Source organism: Polypterus senegalus, chromosome 10 (genome assembly GCF_016835505.1).
Source record: "Polypterus senegalus isolate Bchr_013 chromosome 10, ASM1683550v1, whole genome shotgun sequence".
Taxonomy (NCBI): domain Eukaryota; kingdom Metazoa; phylum Chordata; class Cladistia; order Polypteriformes; family Polypteridae; genus Polypterus; species Polypterus senegalus.
In genome coordinates, this window is record NC_053163.1 from 9,340,663 (window position 1) to 9,368,486 (window position 27,824).

The 27,824-nt window shown below is 36.9% G+C and overlaps 1 protein-coding gene across 3 annotated transcripts in view; it reads right to left on the bottom strand.

Moving 5' to 3' along the window:
• Positions 1-276: 276 nt before the first annotated feature.
• Positions 277-27,824, bottom strand: part of LOC120536679 (programmed cell death 1 ligand 1-like) — a 72,936-nt gene continuing 45,388 nt past the window's right edge. For 2 of the 3 annotated variants that reach the window (XM_039765117.1, XM_039765114.1), the window contains exons 2-6: positions 13,500-13,835; positions 5,811-6,110; positions 2,798-3,052; positions 1,883-1,966; positions 277-426 (exon numbers count right to left, since the gene is read on the bottom strand). In XM_039765117.1, coding sequence (XP_039621051.1) covers positions 362-426; positions 1,883-1,966; positions 2,798-3,052; positions 5,811-6,110; positions 13,500-13,725 — 930 coding nt within the window. In that variant the 5' untranslated portion in view covers positions 13,726-13,835 and the 3' untranslated portion in view covers positions 277-361. Of the gene's footprint in view, positions 427-1,882; positions 1,967-2,797; positions 3,053-5,810; positions 6,111-13,499; positions 13,836-23,156; positions 23,212-27,824 lie in introns of those variants that run through there. The other variant, XM_039765116.1, reaches the window with a different exon arrangement.

The window sequence follows — 27,824 nt, forward strand, 5'->3', positions numbered from 1 at the left end:
TGGGTAGAGGAAATTAAAAAAGAGCTTTTTGGTAAACCAACGCAAACTCTGTGTGTGGGGAAAGAACAAGAACAACAAAAATATTTATTTCTATAGCACATTTTCATACAAATGATTTAGCTCAAAGTGCTTAATAGGATGATGAAAGAAAAAATATAAAAATTAGGCAATACTAATTAGCAAAGAATAAAGTAAAGTCCAATTTCCAGAGGGCTGGAAAAAAAAAGCCAAAATTTGCAGGGGTTCCAAGACCACAAGAACATCCAGCCTTCTCTGGGCATTCTACCTAACATAAATTATCTCAATGAGTCCTCATGGTTTTCAGGCTTCACATGGAAGAATTAGACAATGATGGCCTTCATCAATGTAGGGGCTGCACGGTGCCCTGATCAGGTGGTGGTGGAGCAGATCGCCACCACAGAAAACCTGAAAAAGAGCAGGAGAGAAAGTAGGGGTTAGTATGGATTTCATGAAAAAAAATAATAATTAAATGCATATACAGTCCCGACCGTGACACATGGAGGAGGCTCACTGATGTTTGGAGGTTGCTTTGCTGCCTCTTTGAATCTGTGCAGGAAACAGAAAAATCAGAAGACTATCTGACATTTTGTATTGAAATGTACAGCCCAGTGTCAGAAAGCTGCGTCCCAGTCATTGGTTAGGGGTCCTCTAACTTTATAACGACTCAAAACATGCCTCAGTAAGCACCAGAGGACAGAGAACAAAATATTGGAGTGTTCTGATGTGTCTCGCTAGGAGTCCTGATCTGAATCCTATTGAACAACTCTGGAAAGTGATGAAAATTGTACTTGGGGAGAGAACTGAAGAACAGAGGGCCAAATCAACAGTCAAGGAGTGCAGAAATCTCACTCAGAGCTGCAAAGGGTGCTTAATGGCAGTCATCGTCTCCAAAGGCTGTGCTATGTAATATCAGGTGAAGTGTACCAATATTTTTGTCTATTTCTTTTTAATTGGTTCAATTCATTTTAAAAGAATATGCTCAGTCATAAATCAGGAGCAATTTTTTTATTCTTTTAAATATGATAAAGAAATGTGGACACCACATACTTCAGTCACTTACAGCTTAGCTCAAAGAAAACTCTGTACCAATATTTTCAGCCACACCTGTATCAGAAAGACCACAAGGCACAATGCAACATTGACACAAAAAGAGACACCCCCACGTCCCATCATAAAACAAAACACAGCCATTTTAGAATTGATGCCAAATTTTAGTGCAGAAGTAGCTTAATAGGTTCAAAAGCTAGAATGCAAGTCTACACTACAGGTCTAAATCCCTTATCTGCAACTTCAAAACATTAAACTTATACACCAATTTTTGTGTTGGTGTCTTCCACTGATATCTTTTGGTTCTTAATTGAAAAAGGAAAAAAATGATTTAAAATTGACAGTAAATTATAAAGCTGAACATTCATATTGAGCTTCAAAACAACATGGGATTAGAAGTTGCATGTACAGCACAGGCACTAATTTCAAAAAAGAGTAGCTAGGAGTTCAGCTGCCATTTTGTTAACCAATATGAGCAAAAACCCTCACCTATAAAGTTTTTTGGGGTATTGGGGAGATTTACTGTGTGCACAATGGAGGACAGTTTCATAGACGTATGGTTAGATTTCATTGCAGATGGGAGGCTCAGTGCTATACTACTATCACATCTGTCTTAAGGTCTCTGTGATTTACCCTTTAACACAACCTGATGCAGAACACAGTTCATAAACTATGGTAACAGTATTGTGACATACTATTTTAAAAATAATATTTGTTTTATTATAGCCTCCACTTTTACACTCTGAAATGCAAAACGAGATTAGTTCAAGAAACGTTAGCAATTCATAAACTTGAAGAAATGGAATCTACTTACATTTAACAATGACCAAACCTAAAGGCACTGTTATGAAAATGCCAAAGGCTACACCCATGAATATATATGAACGTCCAGGTTTACCTGTTTAAAATAATTATAAAAATTAGAATTTCTATATGAACACCATTTCATTCTTTGCTTTTGCTTCACAAACTTTGGGGATGTTCCTGTACCCGAAAGGAGGAATTGGTGATTAAAATAATCTACGTAGTATTAGCATGTGGGCCAGAATGCTGTGCAAATGAAACACACTAGTCTCTAATAACATTTCATCTACAGTTTGTAGAAGTGTTTGTTAACCTAGGTCCCTAAAAACATTGCAGAACTATTGTTCACTGCTTGTTATGATGTCACCTTTCATGGTCAAATGCCAGTGAAGCTTCAGGTCAATGTGTTGAACTACATCGTATTCCTTAAAAAGTGGCCTAGAAGTAAACTATATCTTAAAGAGATGTCATCAAAAGAACAATGAAGTGAAGTGATAAGTTGTGACTTATTACACTGTACTTCTAGATAAAGTCAACTATGGAGATGAAAAGAAAGGAAGACAATAAAATGGTCAAAGGAGTTTTTTAAAAGTGCTCTCTCAGAAAAACAAGGAATTCCAGCAAATATTTTAGGCAATTCTACAGAGAGAGCTGATTTACAGTTTTATTCTGTGTGTGCTTCCACTTTAGTTGTTCTTGATATACATCTAACAAACAGATAGCAACTGGTAGCACCAACTGAGTCCTTTTGTCAGATTTAAGGGTCAGAGGATACCCATTCCCATGACAGAAGAAAATAAATAGAATTTCCACCACACTGTGACTTGAATTATATAATACATGCAAAATATGAACATGATTAACATTTCACCAACTGCAGTCATGGGTCAAACAGATTGCAAGCAATATAGTGCCTTTCACTTACCGTGAATTGAAATCTTTGTTTCAACTCTTGTCCCATCGTATCCTTCTAGATCTACTTCACAAGAGAGTTCTTCCTCCACATTGTTTGGCAAAATGATGCACAAGCATTCATGAACACCACTACAATTTTTTGTCTGCAAAACCATGTTGCCTTTCTTCCACCTCATTGCGATCTTACTGAAGAAGCAGCCATTTATCTTACAGGCAGTGTGTCTACCTTTCTGAAGGATGTTTGGTGAAACAGTAAGTGCTGGTTCTGGTAAAAAAAAGAAACAAGGGCAGTCAAAGAAGAAGAAGAACTCTGACACCAAATGCTGTGACTTTAACAAGTAAATCAGACAGCAGTTATGCTCATGAAGCTTTAAAACAGCATGCATTCCTCTCTTAGAATGGCCACAGACTCATTAAATGAAAAAGGAGTCGTTTCTCTTCTAGTCTCCTTGGTCTGTTTAATTTACTATCCTCTGAAACTTGATGCTAAAACTTTTTGCCATCAGCTAATAAAAAATTTGATGAAACGATCAAAGGTACCTGTTCACTAATAGCCACTTTGGACACATGAAAGGATCTAATTAAAAGGTCAATTTGGTCAACTCATTCTTTTCTATTCCCTTTAAACACTTTGACTTCAATATGTTAATCGTGAAAAGAATCCCACTTTTAATATGTAAGTTTGAGGTATAAAGAATAGTTTGTGAATATTTCAAATGATTCTAAAAAAAGAAGGCTGAAATGTGGAAAAGCACAGCTCAAAAGGAATGAAAAAGGAGACTTAATGCTTTATAGGCTTTCCATGTTACTATACATTTTATTCTGCTCTTTATAACTGTCAATCTGATAAATATACTGCAAACACAAGCCTACTTTGGGACTTCAAAACACAGAAAAAAGTTAATTCATAGAAATAATGTCAGGATTTTATATCCCAAGCAATAACTGACCAGAGAGGAATGCAGTTAAGAATCGTTTAATTGTTGAGGGAAATTGTTAAGCGCAAAAAGAAATTAAATGTCTTTGTGTGCTTAGACATTTACACTGTGGTTTATTGTACTATGATTCATTAAACTGTATCCATAAAACAGAATGTAAAAGTGTGAAATTGGTCCTTTAATGGGCTACACCAGAGTTGGACTTGTTAGTGTGAAAGAAACTCAAAGTACCCCATCGACAATTTAGGGTTGGAGAGTTATCAGACAACTTGAAGCTGTTATGCCAATGTTATCTTCAAGTTTTCTTCTCATAGGATAGTATTTACCCTGAAAACTGCTAAATGTTAATTTATGCTAATATTTTATTTCAAACAAATATTGCAAATAATCACACTCTTGCTAAAGGACACATTGCTTAACTTAATTAAAAACAAATAAATAATACTATATTCCACTAAAGGTTTGCATGGCATGTTGGAAAAATCACTAGCAATGTTAGTATATACTATATTAAAACAGGAAAGTCAACTACTCTACTAAGAGATGCGACAAAGGGGTAACTCAGATGTTTAGAGTATTTCAAACTGTTCTCATTACACACATTGTACAGCAATAACAAATAATCAAAACATTTGCTATATCAAAAGCAAAAATATATATATTGTCACACACTTGCACATGGGAGACAGTCTAAGGGTTTAGTGGAGGGTAAGCAACAGTGACAGGGATTGATGAATTGTACTAATGCCTTCTCTCTTCAGAAGAAGAGACCGCCTAAAACTCTGCCTACTTCCCAGGAACAGACCACTCCCTCCTCCTGACCTCACTTCCCTCCTGTCCCGCCTCTTTCTCCCAAGAACATATAAAAGAGAAAACCCTCCACTTATCAGGCAGTCTTTATTGACTCAGTCTCGAATGATGACTCTTTTTATATTATACGGGGTGGACTCCCCAATTCTTCATCTTTGTTCTTTTTGTCTTTTTCATAATATCTATATTATTTTTGAAGCACATTAATACATAAGTCACTAACTGTAAATTTATACAGCAGCTTGCACCTATACAAGACATCCTCCACAACGTAAATGTAAAGGATTCCTTAATATTTGGTATGATGTTTGCTGTGTATCTTCTACAGTTTCCAGTCAAGCAAAGAACAGATAATCGGTGCATCAAGGTTTTTATTTAGTCATGTTAACCCAAGAAAAAAATAACTTTGCCTTCTCTGTTACATTCAACAACAGAAAGAATAAAATAAACAATTAGAAAAAAAGAGTAGCAGTAATGGATAAATTTGAAAGCAAATTCTTTGCTAACTCTTTCAAGCAGTTTGACAGTGTTTTTACGGTAAATAGTTACATGATAGATAACAAAAATTCTGGAAGTGTAAAGTTTTCATATTATCTGTGTTATTCATTATTAAAAAGGAAGATGGCACTGGGAAAAAAAGAACTTCTAAAGCAGTTTGTGTGGATCTTTAATGCGACTATACTCCCTAATTTACTGAAACTGTTTTGTGTGTAATGGGTGAGCTGAAATGATTTCGTTTTTTTTTGTTTTTTTTTTTGTATTTTTTCAGAATTGTCCTTTGACACACACTTACCATTTATGTCAGCTCCAATAACCTTAGCTTCATGTTTGGTAACCTTTAAACAAGGCAATGAAGCTGAAACTGATGGCAGACTGGGTCAGACTGTGATAAAAAGACAACTGTCTTCTTTAAACAGTATGAGTTTATGGAGGAGAAATTACATTTAGGAAAAACATTTCCGTATAAATATTTCAATTAAAATTATTATCTAGGATAGTTCCTAAGTATTTATAATTTGTCACAATTCCTACCACCTCCCCCAGAACAATAATTGGTTAAACATGAACATTCCAGTCTCTTAAAGTCAAATATCCTTTCTTTACTAAATTACTATCTATCTAATGCAATTAGAACTATCTTACTCTGATTGTCAAAAGACTAAACACTCCACTCGGTTGAAGTAATGACTTTCATCCTCCCCAGATATGCACCCTATCAACATGGTATTATGAGCAAATTTGAAAATGATAACTTGATTCTGAATAAATACTTACTGCAGCTCTGAACTGCAGTCTCCTCCTGGTGTTGCAGTTGTAAGCCATATTTTACACGGCAGGAGAAGTTTGCACCGATGTCTTCTCTGGAAGCAATGTATTTGTAGTGACTCACTGCTCTAAAGGTCCCATTAGGATTTTTTTGTGTTTGCACAGGTGGCTCTTGAGGAGGAAGTAGATGTGAATTCTTAAGCCACTCAATACAAATGTTTTGAGGGTAGACGCCTGATACAAAACACTCAAGGAAGACTGGATGACCAGCGATAATGAGGGGAGTATTCACAGAAACCAAAGGAACACCTAGAAATTAAAAGGTAGGAATATTTTAATTAGAGGCATAACCATGGATATAAATTTTATTTTTTACCTCTACATTGTGTTGACCTGGTTATTATGGTCAGGAAACTGATTGGTCTTGCAGTGAATCAAAGTCAATCCCTAAACAGGATGCCACATGGCTCCAGGACACAGCCATACAGTGGTGTGAAAAACTATTTGCCCCCTTCCTGATTTCTTATTCTTTTGCATGTTTGTCACACAAAATGTTTCTGATCATCAAACACATTTAACCATTAGTCAAATATAACACAAGTAAACACAAAATGCAGTTTTAAATGATGGTTTTATTATTTAGGGAGAAAAAATCCAAACCTACATGGCCCTGTGTGAAAAGTAATTGCCCCTTGTTAAAAATCACCTAACTGTGGTGTATCACACCTGAGTTCAATTTCCGTAGCCACCCCCAGGCCTGATTACTGCCACACCTGTTTCAATCAAGAAATCACTTAAATAGGAGCTGCCTGACACAGAGAAGTAGACCAAAAGCACCTCAAAGGCTAGACATCATGCCAAGATCCAAAGAAATTCAGGAACAAATGAGAACAGAAGTAATTGAGATCTATAAGTCTGGTAAAGGTTATAAAGCCATTTCTAAAGCTTTGGGACTCCAGCGAACCACAGTGAGAGCCATTATCCACAAATGGCAAAAACATGGAACAGTGGTGAACCTTCCCAGGAGTGGCCGGCCGACCAAAATTACCCCAAGAGCGCAGAGACGACTCATCCGAGAGGTCACAAAAGACCCCAGGACAACGTCTAAAGAACTGCAGGCCTCACTTGCCTCAATTAAGGTCAGTGTTCACGACTCCACCATAAGAAAGAGACTGGGCAAAAACGGCCTGCATGGCAGATTTCCAAGACGCAAACCACTGTTAAGCAAAAAGAACATTAGGGCTCGTCTTAATTTTGCTAAGAAACATCTCAATGATTGCCAAGACTTTTGGGAAAATACCTTGTGGACTGATGAGACAAAAGTTGAACTTTTTGGAAGGCAAATGTCCCGTTACATCTGGTGTAAAAGGCACACAGCATTTCAGAAAAAGAACATCATACCAACAGTAAAATATGGTGGTGGTAGTGTGATGGTCTGGGGTTGTTTTGCTGCTTCAGGACCTGGAAGGCTTGCTGTGATAGATGGAACCATGAATTCTACTGTCTACCAAAAATCCTGAAGGAGAATGTCCGGCCATCTGTTCGTCAACTCAAGCTGAAGCGATCTTGGGTGCTGCAACAGGACAATGTCCCAAAACACACCAGCAAATCCACTGAATGGCTGAAGAAAGACTTTGGAGTGGCCTAGTCAAAGTCCTGACCTGAATCCAATTGAAATGCTATGGCATGACCTTAAAAAGGCGGTTCATGCTAGAAAACCCTCAAATAAAGCTGAATTACAACAATTCTGCAAAGATTAGTGGGCCAAAATTCCTCCAGAGCGCTGTAAAAGACTCATTGCAAGTTATCGCAAACGCTTGATTGCAGTTATTGCTGCTAAGGGTGGCCCAACCAGTTGTTAGGTTCAGGGGGCAATTACTTTTTCACACAGGGCCATGTAGGTTTGGATTTTTTTTCTCCCTAAATAATAAAAAGCATCATTTAAAAACTGCATTTTGTGTTTACTTGTGTTATATTTGACTAATGGTTAAATGTGTTTGATGATCAGAAACATTTTGTGTGACAAACATGCAAAAGAATAAGAAATCAGGAAGGGGGCAAATAGTTTTTCACACCACTGTATATTAACTTTGGTTTGTATTACTAGTCACACACAACATACTAAGTTAAAAAAAATATACAGTAAAAATATGGCCGATCCCACAAGGAAGGAATCACCAGGGTCAAACAAACATAGGAAGAAAACACAAAGTCCAGCCATGTATACTTCACAGGAATCACAGATATTAAATGACAACAACATTTATGTATGTAGCACATTTTCACTGAAACAGTATAACTCAAAGTGGTTTACAAGATTAAATAAATGTTAATATAAAACAAACAAGATTAAGCAATAATATTATACAATATGTAACAAAGAAACGGTAAGATCAAATGGCTGGGAGGGCAGAAAAAAACAGTTACAGTTAGCCAGGAGAAAAAAAAAAAGAAAAAAACAAAATCTGCAGGGGTTCCAAGGTCAAAAGACTGCTAAGCCCTCATTGGGCATTCTGCCTAAAATAGGTGTTTTAAATCAGTCTTCACATGGAAGAATTTGATGATGCCTGTCATGTGTACATCTGGGACACCCACCATTCAATCCATAAACACAGGGGGCAGCACGGTACACTGATCAGGTGGTTCAGGTGCAGATCACCACCACAGAAGAACCAGAAAAGTCAGAAGAGAATAGTACAGATTAGTACAGAATTACAGAACCCAGAGGAAAATGATAATGTCTATATATAGTCTTATAGGCATACAACTAAAATATACAGTAGCTATGAAAAAGCCATTTTAAAATAATGGGTGTTTAGTAGTTTTTTTAAACTGTTCTACAGTATTAGTCTGGGAATTTCTATTGGTAACATATTCTAAATGTTTTGTCCATAACAGCAAAAGGCCGCCTCACCAATTTTTTTAAGTTTGGCTCTTGGAATCATAAGCATGCAACCATTTGAAGACCTGAGGTTACGGTTTAGATTGGGAGGGGACAGACATTCCAAAATATAGGACGGGGCGAGATTATTTAAGGCTTTGTAGTATTTTAAAGTCAATTCTAAATCACATGGGTAACCAATCTGATGGCGTTAAAACTGGAGAGATGTGCTCAGATTTTTTTGCTGCTGCATTCTGCACTGACTGTAATGGACTGATGTCTGTCTTAGGTAGTCCTGTAAGGAGTGCATTACAGTAATCTAATCAACTGAAAACAAAAGTGTGAACTAATTTTTCAATGTCTTGTAATGTTATGAGGTCTAACTTTTGCTATATTCCTTAAGTGAAAAAATGCAGTCCTAGTAATCTGATTAATATGTGATTGAACGTTTAGGTCAGAGTCAATGACCTATAAATTCTTTACCTCTGACTTGACTTGACTATAATATAAAATGTTAATATTAAGTATGAGGTTAAAATATAATGGTTAATATAAAATATAAAAAGTTAAAGGAAAGATGCAAATCAATAAAAGCAATAGTGGAGGCCGTAAAATATGGTCATGCATGGACAATTTCTTTAATTAACTGATATACAGTACATCAATGTACTTTGTACTTTGCATGGTATGGAAAACACAATGGTTTACAGTAAAATAGTTTTACAGCAGAATGGCTCACTATACAAAAGTAACTCCGCTCAGCTTGATTCATGAAAGAAATCAAGGGCTGCAAGTCTGAATTGAAAATACATACATCTGACACAATTTTAACCAAGAATGTGTCTTGGGTCAGATGTTGGCATGAATTTTGACTTAACCAGTCATGTGAAATAACCACAACTGTGACTTACAGCATATTGTATCCACTAACAATAATCAAACCTACTTAATTCATTTCAAGCAGCCCATCCTTGCAACATGCACAATGCTTATTTGTATTCCTGTTTTGATATCCATCCATTCAGCCCATCACACTACCATTACTGAATCTGATTTTCCAGTTCAGGTTCACAGGGAGTCGGTGCACATTTAAATAGAACTACTTACTTCATAGGATGCCAGTCCTTCAAAATCTGACCGAACATTGAAAATGTATATACAGAAGTGCGTAGCTTATAAGTTTGGGAGTAAGGAGAGTCAATTAAGCTGTCTATGGGTCTGCTTAATTAAAATAAGATTTGAGCACATCCTAGGAAAATAGCTTGGGTGGTCACATCATTTGAATAATCACTCAACCCAGCACTTCAGTCAAATGATGAAAAGAAAACAATATCAGGGAACTATACGGTAAAGACAAGTTACATATAACAATATAATAAATAGAAATGCAATTGGTCTTGCACTTAAAATCATTAAAGCTAGACACAGAACAAAAATCCAAGTATTTATTCAGTACTTTCTTTGAATATCTGTACACTTTAAAGATAAAGAAAAAAACAACAACAATATAGCTGAATGCATTGCACACTTGACTCAAATCAAATGATGGGTAACTCAGTTCAGTTAATTACAGTGTGACAATCAGTGTAAACTACAAAACTAATAAAGATCTCTAGACGGTTTGTTTAATTTGGTCGGCTAAATCCATCATTTGTCTTACAGCCGTTACTACCAAAAACCCTTACCTGGGCAGAGTGAAAGAGAGAGAGAAAGAGAGAATGAGGTTAGAAGAGACTTCTGCTGATTCAGGGATAAAAACATAAGAGCAATTTTAACTAGAGCTGGTATTTCTATTGTTGCTCCAGTTACTATTTGTAACACTTTTGCAATATGTCATTTTTAAAGGTTCTAATAAGTTACTGTTTGTATCTACAGTTTTCTATTTGAATTTACTTTCTAATGTATGTATGAAATTTACCCTTCTATGTGTGGACTATTGTTCTTACTGAAGAACTCATTTTGCCGTAATAGTACAGACTGATAAGGACTACGACATTTTAAAGGAATAAGAATTAAGCATATAAAATGTATAAATTGACTAAACTGACAAAAAATTAGCAATAACTGCTGTTAGCCAGTTGTATAGCATTTGTTTTGCCTACCTAATATTTCAGTCTTAACTCTTTCAGGGGTGATGTCGACTTTTGTCAATAGGAGGAGTTGATGATGGTGATCGACTGTAAACTGTGACAAAACCAACCATTACGATTTAGTTGGACTCTCCTTGCTAGAGGGAAAGTTAGATTAATAGGTTTGACTGAGATTCCCTGCGCTTTCGTGAGTAGCAAGGTGCACACAACGGCAAAAATGGCACTGACATCTGGTAAGAGATCAAAGCGAATGCGTAAAGCAAAATACTCCATGAATGACGCTTTGCCTATTATCTCTGAATTGGACTTTGATTTGTCGGACTCAGTTTTTGACACAAGTGATCGAAAACGAATGTGAGGTTCCAGCTTCAGATTATTGGTCCCCAGCTAATCGTGTAGCTGACAATGTTCGCCAGGTAGGACTGCCACTTAACAATTATAAGAGGTAGAAGCCAGATTGCAATGCACTGCTACTGCCTCAGCCACGTGAAGACAGCCTGGCAGCAAGCCTGCTGCAAATTCTTGGCAAACTGGCAGCCACAGCATGCAGCAACATGATTTCTGTGTGAAAACATTGCTTTTCAGAAACTGTCTTTGGGAAAAAATATTCAGCCCTCAAAGAGTTAATTAAGACCTACCAGATCTCTTCACAGGTTTGGCAAACTAGCACATCATGAAAATAATGACAATAACAAATAAATAATGTTGTAGGTAAAAAAATGACACAGGTTTATATGAAGGACTTCGGGTCCATGCAAGTTGCCTTTATTATAGGCATTTAGACCCTTAATTCAGTATTTTGCAAAGCCACTTTGGCAACAATTCCATCCTTGAGTCTTCTTCTGGATTAAGGCAGTTTATCCCATTCTTCTTGGTAGATCCCCTTATGATCGATTAGACTGGATGGCAAGCATCTGTAAACTTCCATCGTCCAAGACTCTCCACACATGCTCTATGAGGGTTAAGGCTGGGCCACTCAAGGACACTTGGAGACTTGTCCCAAAGTCGCTTCAGTGTTGTGTTAGCTGTATGCTTTGGGTCATAAAGGCAAATTGTCAGCCCAGTATGAGGTGTCATGCACTCTGAAGCAGGTTCTCTTCAAGGACCTCTCTGTATTTGGCAGTATTCATCCTTCTATTGTGACCAGTCTCCTTGTCCTTAGCGACAAAAAGCACCTCTACAACTTGATGCTGCCACCATCATTCTACGCAGTAGGGATGGTATGAGGTATGTGATAAGCAGTGCCTGGTCTTCAGACATAGCGCATGGAGTTCTTCATAAAGAGTTCCATTTTCGTAATATCTGATCAGATAATTTTTTTCTGTAGGGTCCTTATAATGTCATTTGGCAACCTCTAAATAAGCTGCATTGAACACCTGAGGAATGGAGTGCTGCAGAGATGGTCATCGTTCCAACAGGTTCTCCCATCTCAGCAGAGAACTTCTGAAGCTCTGTTAGAGTAACTATTGAGGTTTTGGTTACATCCCTAAACAAGGCACCACTTTCCTGCTTAACTCAGTTTGGCTGGATGGCCAACTCTAGGAACAGTCCTGGTGGTTCAAAACTTCTTTCACTTCACAAGTATTGAGGCCATAGTGTTCATAATGTTTTGTGATAGTATGTGCCACACAACAATTTGAAGTCTACAGAGATTTCCTTGGATTTCACGACTTGGTTTTTGCCCTAAAATGCAGAGTGAATTATAGGACCTTCTCTACATAAGTTATTCACGTCCCCTTCTAAATGATGTCCAATCAATTCAACTCCAAAGATGGACTCAAATGGAGCTCAAGTCGTATTAGAACAAGGGAGTGCCACAACAAAGGGTCTGAATACTTCTATGAATGAAAGATTTCAGTTCTAATTTTTAATAAATTTTAATAAATTTACAACCCTTTTTGAAAAGATAGTTTTGCTTTGTCATCATGGTTTATTGAGTGTAGATTGACGGGCAACGACTGAAAATTTATTGATTTACAATGAAATCAGCAATACGATAAGGTGTGCACAAAGTGAAGGGGTCTGAATATTTTCTGGATACAATGTAAGTGCAAGGTACCATTTTGTCAAAAGATATTTGAATTTTGTCCCAAGTTACTGTTAAATGTAATGACAACTTCAATGCAAAGTTTCAGCTTTTGAAGGTAAAACTCACATAAATCTTTCTTTCAAAGCCTTAAATGCTTATGCCAGACTTTGTGAACTTTAAAACTAACAGATGTAGAATGTCGTAAGATTGGTTGCATTTTTCCTTGAGCTCAAGTGTCCACAAATTTTTTTTTTACCAGAGATGCAATTACACAGATAGGCATCTTTCCAATAATATGTTATGGGGACATTAAAATATATCTTTCCATCAATGCTGCAAAGTTGATTGTTTCATGAAATCAATATTTTCTCCATATGTGCTATGACATATGATAAATGACACAGTATTAACTACTGGAATTCCCCAATGTAATTAACTGTTCAGCCAAGTCTCCCACACTGTGCCCTCAGGAGAACAGAAATTGTTTGAAGCAATGAAAGTGATACAGTGACACTGATAAATTTGTCATTGTACAGTATTTACAGCGAGTTAAATTTCTGAACTCTCCTTCTCGTCATGATTTAGCATACCAAAGATGGCACATGTAAAAGACAACACAAACAGTCTAAAAGGTTTCATGTGCATTTAGTAACTTACTCTTCTACACACACATAACTAATTTGAAAAAAACTCTTTACCTGTGACATGTAAATGCATGCGACCTCCTCCTGAATTTGGAGCTAAAACGACTATGCATTCATAGACACCTTCATGTACAATGGTCACATTCTGGAGGGTTATGGAGGCATTTCCTTTGGCCAGATCTGTTTCCAAAACTTGCAATTTGCTGTTGTCTTGGACTTTTCCATATTTAAACTTCACCAGCTCCACACCATTGTGTTTCCAAGTCAGTAATACATACATTCCATCTTTAGGATTTGTTACAGGAAAGTAGCAGGGCAGCAGCACATCTGATTGGATGGAAGTGTAAAGCTCAGGAAATGGAATGGATACATTGAATTCAGTAGAGAAACCTACAAAGAAGTAAATAATTTGAATACTAGACCTCTAAAGTAAAAAGACACAACAAAAGGTTTACTTCTGCAACTCAAGTACTAAAAGCAAAGTTCAGGTAAATATTTTAGTAACATAAAGTATACACCACAACACATCTGACAACACAAGGCCTGGGCATGTAACTGATAATAAATGATCATGCCATAGAAATATGATAGTACAAGACAAGTATCATTCATATGAGCACTTACATCTTAGCAGGCGTGCAAAATAAAGAAAATTCCACTAGAGTGATAAACATTTTATAGAAGTGCATCATGAATACAAAAATTACCTTTACAAGTATTAAAGGCAGTTTTATAGTCTGCATTTTTTCTAGATAAAAGAAGAACAATGTGGACTTCAATAGCAACTGTTAACCAGTGAGACTCAGGGTTATAGTAAGGTCATCCTCTCTCTCTCGTGTGCCATAGAAAGAGAGGAGAAGAAGGTTGGCATCAGGAAGAGCATCTCCTGTAAATACTGTATGTTGTACTTCTGCTCCAATACTCCTGGAGTTTTAGGGTCAAATAGCCAACTGAGATGAACCCTGACAAGCAGTTGATAGATGTCACCACCAAATGAGCCTGCACTGGGCAACTACTTTCAATACACACCAGGGAAAGATTATATTCAAATTAATCTGCTGAAATGAGAGCTGTTATTTCTATTACATGACTGATTTATAGCAAACATAACATTTTTACTTAATATCTGAGACATTAGTGGATTTAATAAGTAAACATAACTTTCTCCTGTTTATCAGTTTGCAGAAGAAATGCACAGGAAACAACTGTCTGAGAAACACATTTTGGATTCACCATACAGTTGTGCTGCATATGTGTTTCAAGTGTACTGTAAGCACAAAAGTAACCACTGGAACATTTTACGCATTCAAAATACAATTCCTCCCCTGTCTGGATTTAAAAAATGAATAAGTACTGTTTGTGGTAGTGATAGCACCAAGGCTTTCACTGTTGAGAGTTGGAAAAAGTTTTATTTTCACTGTCTATGATGCCTGTTCTGCCAGTATATCTATATGGGATCGATGTCTGTCTGTCTGTCTGTCTGTCTCTCTCTCTCTCGGTGAATGCTGCAGTCCAACAACACCCCCCTCCCCTCATCCCCTTCCAGGCTCAAGTTCCAAAACATGTTATGTTAAATGGCATAATAAAATGACTGGTGAGGTAAACTACTAAACATTATCTGTCCGGTACAGCGATTTATATAGTCCTGTATAGTATACCGTATTACGTCATCAGGTTGTTTTAGTTGTCAGTACGCAACGTTGCAGTGAAAAATTTGGTCAAAACTGCCATTTGCCGATTTCTGCTTCAATACCGCTACATTTCGGTTAGCATAGACATTGTTGCAATTTATTTTATTTCATATCTAGTATTTAAATTCTTTGGTACTAATAATTAGTTTAGATTATGTATTATGCATTTTATTCTTCTCTGGTCATCGACACAAGCGATAATTAGTGTTTTTCAGCTGCGATTATTAGTATGCGGAAATAAAGTTATAAAGCACAGGAAAGTAATTTTTTATATTAGGACAGAACATTCTTAGTTTATCGTTAAGTTAATGGAACATTTCAATCATGTGAGGTTTTCATTATATCCTCGGTTATCATGTATTCCATTGTGAATGAGCAGTTTGATTATTGAGTCAAAAGTAATTGTTTCATACCTGTAATCACTTACATTGCTTTAGGCCGCCTGAGAAGCACAACAACGCAAGAACATCTTGAGGCACTCATGTTGATGTCGGTGGAGAAAAGTCTCCTAACCAAACTTGGCACTAACAGTACTGTTGGTGATGTGGCGGCTAAAAACAGCGAACTGCGTCAGCTACGAGCCTACTAGGGTACTGGCACTTGGACATGACATTGACATGTGCTCCAATAATATGTAAGCCGTGTTACTAAATTTTTATTTTTAATTCAACTTAATTTCTAAGCATGTCGTCAAGCTTTAAATTGTGTCTAAATAACAGTGTACAGATTAAGTTTAGCCACAGAGTTCATATCATAGGCTCATAGCAAGTAGCAAGCCGCGTACTCGTCACAAATTGTTAAGAAAATTAGGCTACAATGAATAATGGGCCGAGTGGGTCGACCTCGTCACCTCACTCATTGAAGGATGTCCGGGACGGTTTTGAAACCCAGTCTGCATGGTCTGATGCATGCTGGTGCTGGCTCCAACTTCCCGGCATCTATGCTCTGAATAAGCACCCTTAGAACAATGGTCCGTGAAAGAGTTATTGCAGCTTATACGCCTGGATCGTGTAGGATTGGAGTGGGACAGCGCTGCCTGCTTGGGATGACGAGTATACAGTAGGTGGCAGTATGTAGGGATACATACTGTCCGAAAAGAGCTATGGAGAAGGCAGGTTCATTCTTTTCATGACAGTACATTGTTTGTTGGAGAGTTTTGCTGGTATTGCTTCAACTCGACTCTCAACAATATGTGTACATTTTCAAATACTTTGTTGTGTTATGTCAGAGAAGAAATTAATTCTTGTGTCATTGTGCTGTAAAATTTTAAACCCTACAAAATGGAAAAAAAAAAACAAACTTTTAGCCTTTAAAAGCGAAAACAATAGAATAGTGATGACACCGAAAGTAAGCCAGAGATGAGTGCTTCAAGTTAAATAAAAGAAACTGAAAAAAAAACGTGTTGATATTTTGGAATATGAGATAGAAATAAATAAATCCATAAATAAAAAAGGAATCTTTGTTAAGCATTACGATAAGGAGTACTAAAGCTTACTTTTACTGTAGTCCCTGGCTGTAAACTATCGCCGCTGCTGTTAAAATGTTAGTTGTATTTTCTACTAGCTATTTGTGTGAGAAGACTTTTTGCCTTATCACTTAAAAAATGGCAAACAGATAATCTCAATGGATGTCAATGCAGCACTTCATCTCTAGGAAGCAACACAAACAAATTAATAAAATAAATAATAATAATAATAAAAAAAGCTCAGCGCCATAGCCAAGCTGGGTCTGCATTGGGAGCTCCATCCTGTGGCACAGTCCGATCTAAACTCAGACGTCTCCTTACAGAGACATTTGTTTTTATGGAGCTCTCCCCAAGTTTCTGCTGGCTTCGGTAGGGTAGATGTATGGTCAGTTGCCCTCATGGAGTGTCTTCTCGGAACTATGAAAGGAAGAGACAATATACTTATGGACAGCGTCCCCTCTTATCCCAGAGTAGTTGAGTCAAAAAGGTGATCCATAGACACGCATGCATGACATACTATTATGGAAAAGAAGTAAGTAAATTATTGCTAGCCAAGCACTGCTGACTGATGAGAATCCAACATTACATGCAACATCTGACCCTTGCAAGAAGAACCCATGTTGTTGTGTTCTGACTGCAGGTATATGTGGAAATGATAGCAAACTAGCTATGCAGAAGACATGGGAGACACATTTCAAAAATTAATTGAGATCATATGGTTCACTATTTCCAATTCCAACTGACCTTTGCTTTCACAATGAACAAATACATATTTAAGGATAAATGCTGTTATTCATTTTAAGAAATGAAAATCTTTTTGGCCTCTTGTAAATTACCAATCCTGTATTTTTTAACATCATTTTAATGACTCCACATGTATGTCTATAAGAAATCATATACCTTTATAAGAAATACTGGAATAGCTTATTGTGTGTATGCTATTGTATCCTGCAAAATTGAACTTTTCCAAATGTCTGAACCAGTTTTGTTCAACTAAGAATCACAAGCCCAAGAACCTGCACCTACAGCTTTAGGTACAAATCAAGAATAAATACTGGACAAAACAGCAACCCACTGCAGATCATTATTTTGTTACATGCTGCTCAGACATGTAAGTTAGAAAGTATGTAACGGCCGACCCCTTATTCCCAGCCGGCAGCTACACCTCCAAGACCTGTGGCCTGGATAATTAACTGAGAACCTTTCCTGCCAAGCCGTACTCTTACACAGATAAACTTTCCCCCCCAATCGACGGTTTGAAATGCAAAGACAATAAGCAGAATGTAAAATTAAACAAGAATAAATGTATTAAATGACACAAGACACGCCACAAGACAAATGTACACCCAAATATTCCTCCACCCCAACAATCCCAAAGCAAAACTGACAATATATATATATACACAAATCCCCTCCCTTGTCCACGTAACACATAACACACACCACACAAACGACAAATGGCTAGCAAACAGAATGAGTGTGAACTTGAGTCCGATACGTGAATAAATGTCCTGAATACGGGTACTGATTAGTGGCGATTGTAATGTTTGTATTTCCCGGCGTTTGGAACAACCTCACCGTGATTCCTCGGCGTGTGGTGAATGATGATTCGACCCCGGGGTCTTCAGCGGCAAACAGGTTGAAAGGCAGTCCGGATGAATGAAAAACAAACTGGATGAAGGCGCAATGGAATGATTCGGCAGGCAAGTTGTGATCGTGAATGCGATATTGTTCTCCTCTTTTTCTCTCTCTCTCTCGTGCTAGTTCCTCTTCGTCTCCTCCTCTTCTCCTTAAATAGTCTGTGACAGTAGTAATTGATTAATTGATATACACAGGTGCTTTCCAGATTAGTGGTTGTGAACTCCTCCCATCATCCATCCTCCTTTACGGGGACAACATTAACTGATACACATACACGCAGTCAATGGGACAATGAAATGAGACACACACACAGCACTGACATTTAAACACTATGTGGCACCGCTACAAGTAGGCTACATACTACACAATATTACTAATGTAACTCACATAAATATTAAGCTATAGAAACGTCTTGCAGTGTGAAGAAGTGTGAATCAAATGTTGAGTCATTGTTGGTGGGAGCAGATGTGTGGCAGGGTGGTCCAGATCTAATTATGCAATTTTCATTGCGCTATAACTTATTAAGTTTATTACATAAAGAATTCACAACTGAATGGAGGACAAGTGGGACATTACATGGAAAATCAGTGAATTAATTCAATGTAAGTCCATTTTCGTTTATTACAAGATATTTCAAACAATTATTTTGTCTTGCATTGTTTTCCTGCATTGCATTAAAAGTTGCATAATTAGATTTGGACCACCCTATATATATGTATGTATGTATATATGTGTTTGCGTGCATATATATATATATATATATATTGTGAAAGCTGGCCCGGACACACCACACCACACACCGTTTATTTACACTAATATTTACAATTACGTGCACTACCAACCCCAGTGCCTCCAGCACCGACTCCCCCAATGTCCAGGCCACACAGTCCTATGTGCCTCTTTCTTCAGGCCGCCTCCAGTCCTTCCTTCAGCTCCGTCCTCTTCCACCCGACTTCTGCCCCTGACTGGAGGGAGGCGGCCCCTTATATACAGCTCCCGGATGAGCACCAGGTGTTCCCGGCATTCCTCCCTTGGACACGCCCCAGCGTGGCGGAAGTGCCGGCTGTCCTCCTGGCAGCTCCCAAAGTCTTCCCCCCAGCACTTCCTGGTGTGGTGGAAGTGCTGGGCTCTCGGGATATTTAGGCAGCTGCCTGGCGGTGGCCATGGGCCCCTACAGTGCTGGGCTTCCTTGCCCCTTACCCGAGGCCACCAGCGTAACCAGGACGGATGCCCCCTCGCGGTCTGGAGGAGGTACAAGTCCTCCTCTGGTCCTCTTGGGCGTCGCCACAATATATATATATATATATATATATATATATATATATATATATATATATATATAATATATATATAATATATCCATTATATTATATATATATATATATATATAATTTAAATCATATAAAATATAATACGGGGTGCCAAAAAGTCAAATATAATTATTACAGTCTTCTAAATATATAACACCAAAGCCTGATTATAAAAAGTCAGCGGCGGAATATATAAAATCATTCCCTAATATATAAAGTCAAAACTTGAATATATAAAGTCAGCATTGGAATATATAAAATCATTCTCGAATATATAAAGTTTGGACAATTCACAAATAAAATGGTCTAGTTCCATCAAATATTCTCTAATTTCGATGCTAGTCATTTTTCTCTAGTGAAAGATAAACTTCGACAGAAGCCACTCAGAGTCGATCGGACTTGTGAGGTTCGTCCAAAAATGCGCCCATACAAAAAGAATAAATAAACACAGTGTTCAAAATGCCAGGCACACATCACTTTGAACACATTAACAATATTTTTTTATATATGTATATATTTCTGAAGAAGTTTTTTTTTTTTTAACTTATTTCATTACGTTGTATTAGGAACTCATTAATTTTACTAAAAATGTGCCTGAGTCGTTTCAGTCAATATCAATAGGCTATAATCTGACTTTAAATGTATATATTCGGGAATGACTTTATATATTCCGATGCTGACTTTATATTGTTGTTATATATTCCGTATATATTCCGAAAATCATTGTTTGCCTGTTATATGTATAATGTTCTCATCTCTTGCCATCTACCTCATCTCCTTACAAGTCTATTGAAAAAAAAAATAGGACGTTGGATTTACTTAATAAAATGTTACATATTTCCATTAAATCGAATTACATTACCCTAATTACAGTACCCTAAAGACATTAAAGCATATAGAGCACGTTTTCCTTTATTTTGTTTGATTACACTATTCGTGTTTTCTTTCGTTTTATCTAGGAAGCAAAGAAAAAAGATTTTGTGATATCGGTGGGGATAAAAAAATGATCGTGAGTTTTCACGATACAAAACACACGGCATTCTGAGAAAAAACAATTACTAAAAATCTTTAGTTTCTTTTCCACTGTACAAAAATGATGTAAAAAAGGAGCGGGGCTCTTTGTTCAAAATATCATTACTTATGCAAATATAGGAAGCATGTGCATAAAACATGTCTGCTTAATGCTAACTCAACTTCATTTGCCTGTATATCAGGAAAATTGGAATACTGTGCTCTGAGTAGTAAATATTGTTAATTTTAAATAGGGTTAACATAAAATAGCTGAGTAATGACAACAGCACCAGAGGTGGATATGCCTCTTTTTAAAGAAAATAATTTAATGGTTTTATTTCAACATTAAATTTTCATCATAACTTTAAAATGCTAAGTAATATCAGCAAGCATGATTATTTAAAGTTCAATTAAATTAAATTCGAAACATAAAATAAATATCACCCTGAACAAAAACTTTTCTTGCTTTCGAAGCAACAAATAAGTGAAAAATTGAATATCTCTTAACTTAAAAAGGCAATATAAGTTTATCATGTGTGCGCAATATGAAATTATATATATATATATATATATATATATATATATATATATATATATAATTATGACTTAATTAATAATTTAATATTATAATTATATACAATATGAAAATAATGAAATACGTGCTTGTATGTCTCCTCCTAACACTTGACAAAACACAACAAAGGAATTATACTTCGCGTGACACTAAAAAAAATAACTCGTTGAATCCAGTTAATGCAAAGATAACGCCTATTCCCATTCAACTGAAAAAAAACAAACAAAAAAAAACAGTTTTAATATATAAAAAAAATGTGAAGATTTAACATTCTCAAATTGCTCTTTTCAGGTTTATTGAAAAATTTAGGAACTGGAAGTATTTATCTTCACATGATCTTCTGGTGTACGCCGAGTAAAGACACACAAGACTCAAACATTTCTAAACTGTTTAAATATTTCAGAGTTAAAAATTTATTTTACGTACAATGTGTTGTTGATCTTTGATCGACGCTGAACAAATGAGTAGAGGTCCCCAAAGCTCTAAGAAGGTGGTTCCTTGTGCAAATTAATCATATTTTTGCAAATTATAACTTTCGCATGAGGCGAAGAGGGTGTGCGCTAATGAGGGGTTGAAGTACATCTCGTACTCTACAAATTGTCCAAAGCCCTTCGAAAATGAAGTTATATCACGTTAGGGGTAAAAAGCCTATTCGAAATATCCTTACAAATGTTCATGCCTTTCAGCCTGTGCTAGAATTACCAACTTCAGATCCATTCAGCGGAGTAAACAGGTGTCTTTATCCTAACCTTGAAACGGTCTGTGACAGTAGTTCCCAAACTCGGTCCTGGGGACCCCCATGTGGCTGTATATTTTTTGTTCCAACCAACTTTTTTTTTTTTTTTTTAATTAGGCTCCTAGCTCAACGGTCTGTGTGGAAGCCATCTTTCGGAGTCACAGGGCTGTGGATAACTTACCCGCCCCCAACTAAGACATCTGTACAAAACTCAACGCACAACCTGGCACTTAAAGCTAGCCGTCGATTCTCAAATTCTGACTCTCTCACTCCCTCTCTATCTCTCTCTCTCACACACACACTCACATCAGATGACTTAACAATTCATATACTCGGCAAAAATAGCGCAGAACGACAATAAAATTACCTTACATGTGCTACTGTACGTATGAAAGGAAATACCACTTTTTGAGTGAGAGAAATTACATTTTCTCAAATTAAATTCTTTCTTTGGTTAAACATTGATAAGTTGAAATGACACAAAAAAAAGGGTTAATATTATACAAAAATATTCGTTGAGAAAAACTGATTCAATTGATTGTTACCACTTGACGTAATTTTTTTAAGTTACACCAACAAATAATTTTTTACAGTGCAATAAAGAAAGCCCGCTCAGAAGAACATCTATTTAATCCTGTGTTCGTGTCTCCGACCCACCAAGCCCAATATTTACACAATATTTAAGTTAAACCTGTGCGATATCCATTCATATATCCAGTTTTTGGGACTTTTACTACACTGAACATACAACTGGGGACCCCTTAATGCAAGGGAGCAGCTCTATAGCCACGCCACCGTGCCCCCCGCCACCCATGTTTAATACATGCTTTAGTGCATTTCATCGTGAAGAAGATATCAAGTATTTCTTTTAGTATTCTGAATGTTCTTAGAGCAGGAACATCATGAAGTCAATGTGCGGTGATCGCTGTCTGCGCCTCTCAGTGCAAGAGGAAGTCAGTTGAAGAAGCGCATAGAGATTAAAAACTGGGTCGGGGAACACTTAATATAAAGCATTTAATGTGCTACATTAATTAATGAAGGGGTTTGAGAAAATCTAGTAAATTGAACATTCATTTAAAGATGAAGTTTAGTTTGCGACATTCTACTGACAAAATAAACAATAGAATAAAGTGTAAATGTCGACTTTAATCTCGACGTAAATGGCGAGAATAAAGTGGAAATGTCGAGAATAAAGTCAGCATGTCGACTTTAATCTCGACACATTTCTATATCTGCTGTGTAAAAAAATAATAATAATAATAATAATAATAATAATAACTCACCCAACGTCAACAACAGTACAAGACATGCATTTATCTTCATAACGGACATCTTTTTAATGACTGGTCAAAAATTATTTTAGCACTCTTTTCGTGTGGCTTGCGGCAAAGCGGTATTAGTACTTTTTACCAACGGAGACGCCTACGAGACTTACAGAAAGAACAGGTTGGTGAGGGGATCTATACTTGCTTCACACTCTCACCGTACACACTGCGCAGGAGAAGGAGGGGGAGGCGGAGAGAGGGGGGTGAAAGTCTGATATTGCATGGCGAGAGCAGGAAGTTATGACCCTGGGCAGGAAAGTTGCATTGGTCGTTGCTTGTTGCACTTATTATCTCACAAAAATGATGTACACTTTCAATATTGTATTGACTTATTCTTTTCACTGCACCATAAACAAAGTTTACTCTCTTCTCACTGTTACCCAGCCCTCTAAGACCGTTCCCTCCACTAGGAAGCACTAACAGACACGTCTTTGGAATATGACAGGCGAACTTTTGCAGACATGAAGAGAACATTCAGAATCTAGATGGTCTTCAGTCTCAGCCCTTTTTTTTTAATTTTTTTTTTACGTTTTTTAAGTATTTATTGATTTTATTTTAAAACTAACATCCCATACAATCAAGTCAAATTTAACAAAACTAAATTAAATTCAACCCCTACCTAAAAGTGGACACTATTTCCAAATAGTGAAATAATGTTTCAACTTATGCTAACATTGCTCTTAACTGGCTTCCATCTATGCCCTTATGTTCTGTTAAACTATTTTTCAGGTAATAAAGATCCACTGTTCTGACTCCCTCAATAATTTCATTCAATTCAAACTCCAATTGTTAAAAAAAAGTATAACCTCCATTCAACTTAAAATAATTAAGGTAATGATTCACACTTAGTTTTTTCAATCTGAACCAATATAATTCTTTTTATCTTTTGAACCCACATTTTTTAAGTTGAGGCAAATCATGTGATTGGGTGTAATTCACTTGTTTTATACTGAAGTAAATCTATTTTTTTAAGTTGTTACAATTTAAAATGGTTTATTGGTCGTAACCTGTTATTATGTTATTAGAAATATTACGAACATAACACATTCCAATGCTGTACTTTTTACATTTATTTAAAAATCTAGTGCAAATACACAAGCATTATGCAGTGTAAATCTTAAATATACAACAAAAACATTAAATGTTTCTACAGCTTTCTTGAAAGTATGTTTTGTTACGAGTTCTTATACTTAAAATTAACAGTTGAGAAACAGGGTTAATTAACAGAAATTTTCCATTATAAAAGTCTGCTGCTGAAAATGACCAGACCTGTATAGCCACGTCCACTCCACTTGGAAAGTGTTCTTCTTTGGCAGTTGGAAAGCCAGCACGCTGGAAAGTTCGACCGGAAGAATATACAAATGGCCCGTCACACACTACACACAAACAACTTAAAATATTAGGTTGAAATAGGATGTTTTATGTGGGCAGCACAGTGGCACAGTGGGTCGTGCTGCTGCCTCACAGTTAGGAGACTCGGGCTCGCTTCCTGGGTCCTCCCTGCGTGGAGTTTTCATGTTCTCCCCGTGTCTGCGTGGGTTTCCTCCCACAGTCCAAAGACATGCAGGTTAGGTGAATTGGCAATTCTGAATTGTCTGTGGTGTGGGTGTGTGTATGTGCGCGCCCTGCGGTGGGCTGGCGCCCAGTTTCATGCTTTGCTCCCTGTGTTTGCTGGGATTGGCTTCTGTGACCCTGTAGTTAGGATATAGCGGGATGGATTTTTATGTTTATTCCCTCCACCATAACTTACTTTGGTACAAACACATTTTTTTTACTTTCATTGAGATCTGAAACCAAATATTTCAAGCTACAACACTAATTGACTAATCATAAGTTGCTTGAAAGAGAAAATTTACATTGAATGAACAACATCAATGTTATACTTTTTCAGTGTGAGGAACCATTTTTGGTTTCCAAAAGACCCATCTGAAGGTTCCAGAAAGATCCTTTATTTATTTAGATATGTAACAGGCACTATATAGTAAACAACCATGACTAGAAGACAACAGATTTGTGAAATGAAAAGCGCTATATAAATGTAATGAATTATTATTATTATTATTATTATTATTATTATTATTATTATTATTATTATTATTATTAAATACCAATAAGTAAAAGCACTCATGCTGCATATAATTACACGGGATAAGCTCATGCGTACATTTTCTTATTCTGTTTTTGTCCTAGCCTACCACACATACATAGTTCAGATTTTTCCCCAATATATTAGTAAGTTAATGAAAAAATCCAGAAGATTCCCCAGTCTCTCTGTACAAATTCCTCTGGTACTGCATTTGAATTTCACCCACCAACTCACTCATTTTCCTTTTTTCAGCTTCCTACTTTCTCAGAATCTCAGATCTTGTCTGTAAGTCTAAGCCATCTGCCTGTCAACTGGACCCCCTCCCTACAGTTCTGGTCAAAGCCTGCCTCCCCTCTCTGGTCCCCCTTATCTCTGCTATAATCCACTCTCCTCTCACTACTTGTACTGTTCCTTCATCTTTTAAAACTGCTGCAATAACCCCAATACAGAAAAAACCCAGTGTCAATCTGACTAATTTCAATAATTTTCATCCTATTTCTATGGCAGCTGATTCTGGTTTAATTCCAATTCTCATCCTCCTTGATCTGAGTGCAGCCTTTGACACCATTTGTCACACGACTCTTCTCAACAGATTATCTTCGATTGGCATTACCCACACTCCACTAGACTGGTTCAGATCCTACCTCTCAGGCCGCACTCAGTTTGTTCAGCTTAAAACTTTCACATCCCAACCCACCGCTGTTACTTCAGGTGGGCTCTGTCCTGGGGCGTCTCCTTTTCATTATTGACCTCCTTCCCTTTGGTAATATCTTTCGTAAATATAACATTAGCTTCCACTTTTATGCTGATGACCCCCAGCTCTGTCTCACTAGCAAACCTACTGCTTCCTTTAAACCTTCCTCCCTTACTGATTGCATAGCAGAAATCAAATTCTGGTTTTCTTTAAACTTTCTTAAATTAAATAACAAGTGACAAAACTGAGGTTCTCCTCATTGGTACAAAATCAATATTATCTAGAACTGATCATTTTTTATTTGTTATTGATAATTCCTCTGTCTCCCCTTCCCCACAGGTGTCATTCTTGACAGTACTTTATCGTTTCAGTCCCACATCAGTAACATCTCCCGGTCTCCATATTTCCACTTGTGTAACATTAAATCTTATTCACCCCTCCCTCCCTCACTCCGCACACCACTGCTATCCTTCTTCATAGCCTCGTCACTTCTCGTCTGGATTATTGCTATTCCCTTTTCTTTGGTCTTTCTCACAAATGTCTTCATAAGCTCCAACTGGTCCAGAATTCAGCTGCCAGCCCTCATCATTACTAGGACCCCCTCTATTCACCATATCACTCCCATCTTGCAGCAGCTTTATTGGCTTCCTGTTCAGTTCCGAATTCAATTCAAAATTCTCCTACTAATTTCTAAGGCTCTCCACATCTTCGCCCTTCCATATTGTCTGACCTCCTCCATGTTGCCATTCCCTCCCGCACCCTCAGATCCTCTTCCTTCATCCACTTGACTGTCCCCTTCATCCGTCTTACCACTATGGGGGGAACAACATTCAGTTGCTTTGGAACTCACTACCACCTGATCTTAGAAATATTGAATCATTTTCACTTTTCAAATCTAAACTTAAAACTCATTTGTTTAAGACAGCTTTTTCTTTTGATTACAATTGCTCTGTCTGATTTTAACTTCTATATTTTACTTTTGTTTATAATCTGTGTTTTGTCTATTGTTCGGTGTCCTTGAGTGTTTATGTTTAGAATGGTGCCTACAAATAAATGTATTATTATTTTTATTAAAAGACATACACAGAAAAGGATACAGAAAAACTAAAAAGAAATCTCTCTCTAAGGAAAAAGAGATTCTATAAAAAAACCCAAGTAGGCCCTTTTGCTGTTTTTTAATATAAAATATAAGTTTTTAGAGAAAGATAATATAAAAAAATCAAAAAGTTCTAAATGGAATTTATATAATACTAGCAAAATACCCGCGCTTCGCAGCGGCGAAAGACTGCCTTAAAATTTTTATTAAGAAAAAAAGTAAACATTTTTAAACTGAGGGAAAATATACCAATAATTATTTGTTAAGGATCTCTTTGTATAGCACATTGTCAGTTCGGCACTCCGGTTGTAATATGACCAAGCTGTGCGAGCTTACTCTTGAGCATGCAACGTACAGTTGGCCATGTGAAAAGCCATCTTGCCTCAAATTAATGGCAACCTTTTGTAGGGGCTGTCCCTGAGACTTATTAATTGTCATCGCGAAGCAGAGCCTTACTGGCAATTGAACGTGTTTGAATTGAAATGGGAGATTAGATGGTATAATGGGGATGCGAGGAATAAAAACTCTCTCCTCTGAGCCACTGCCAGTAAAAATAGTTGCCTCAATTAGGTTCTTTTGCAGACATGTGACCTGAAGTCACGTACCGTTACAAAGTTTCGGTGGCTGTAAGTTTCTCAGTAACATTATTGGTGCCCCAACCTTCAAAATTAGATTATGCTGAGGAGTGCCTGGATGATTTAGAGTGTTGAGAAACTCTACCGGATAGTGTACCGCGTCTTCCACTTCTAC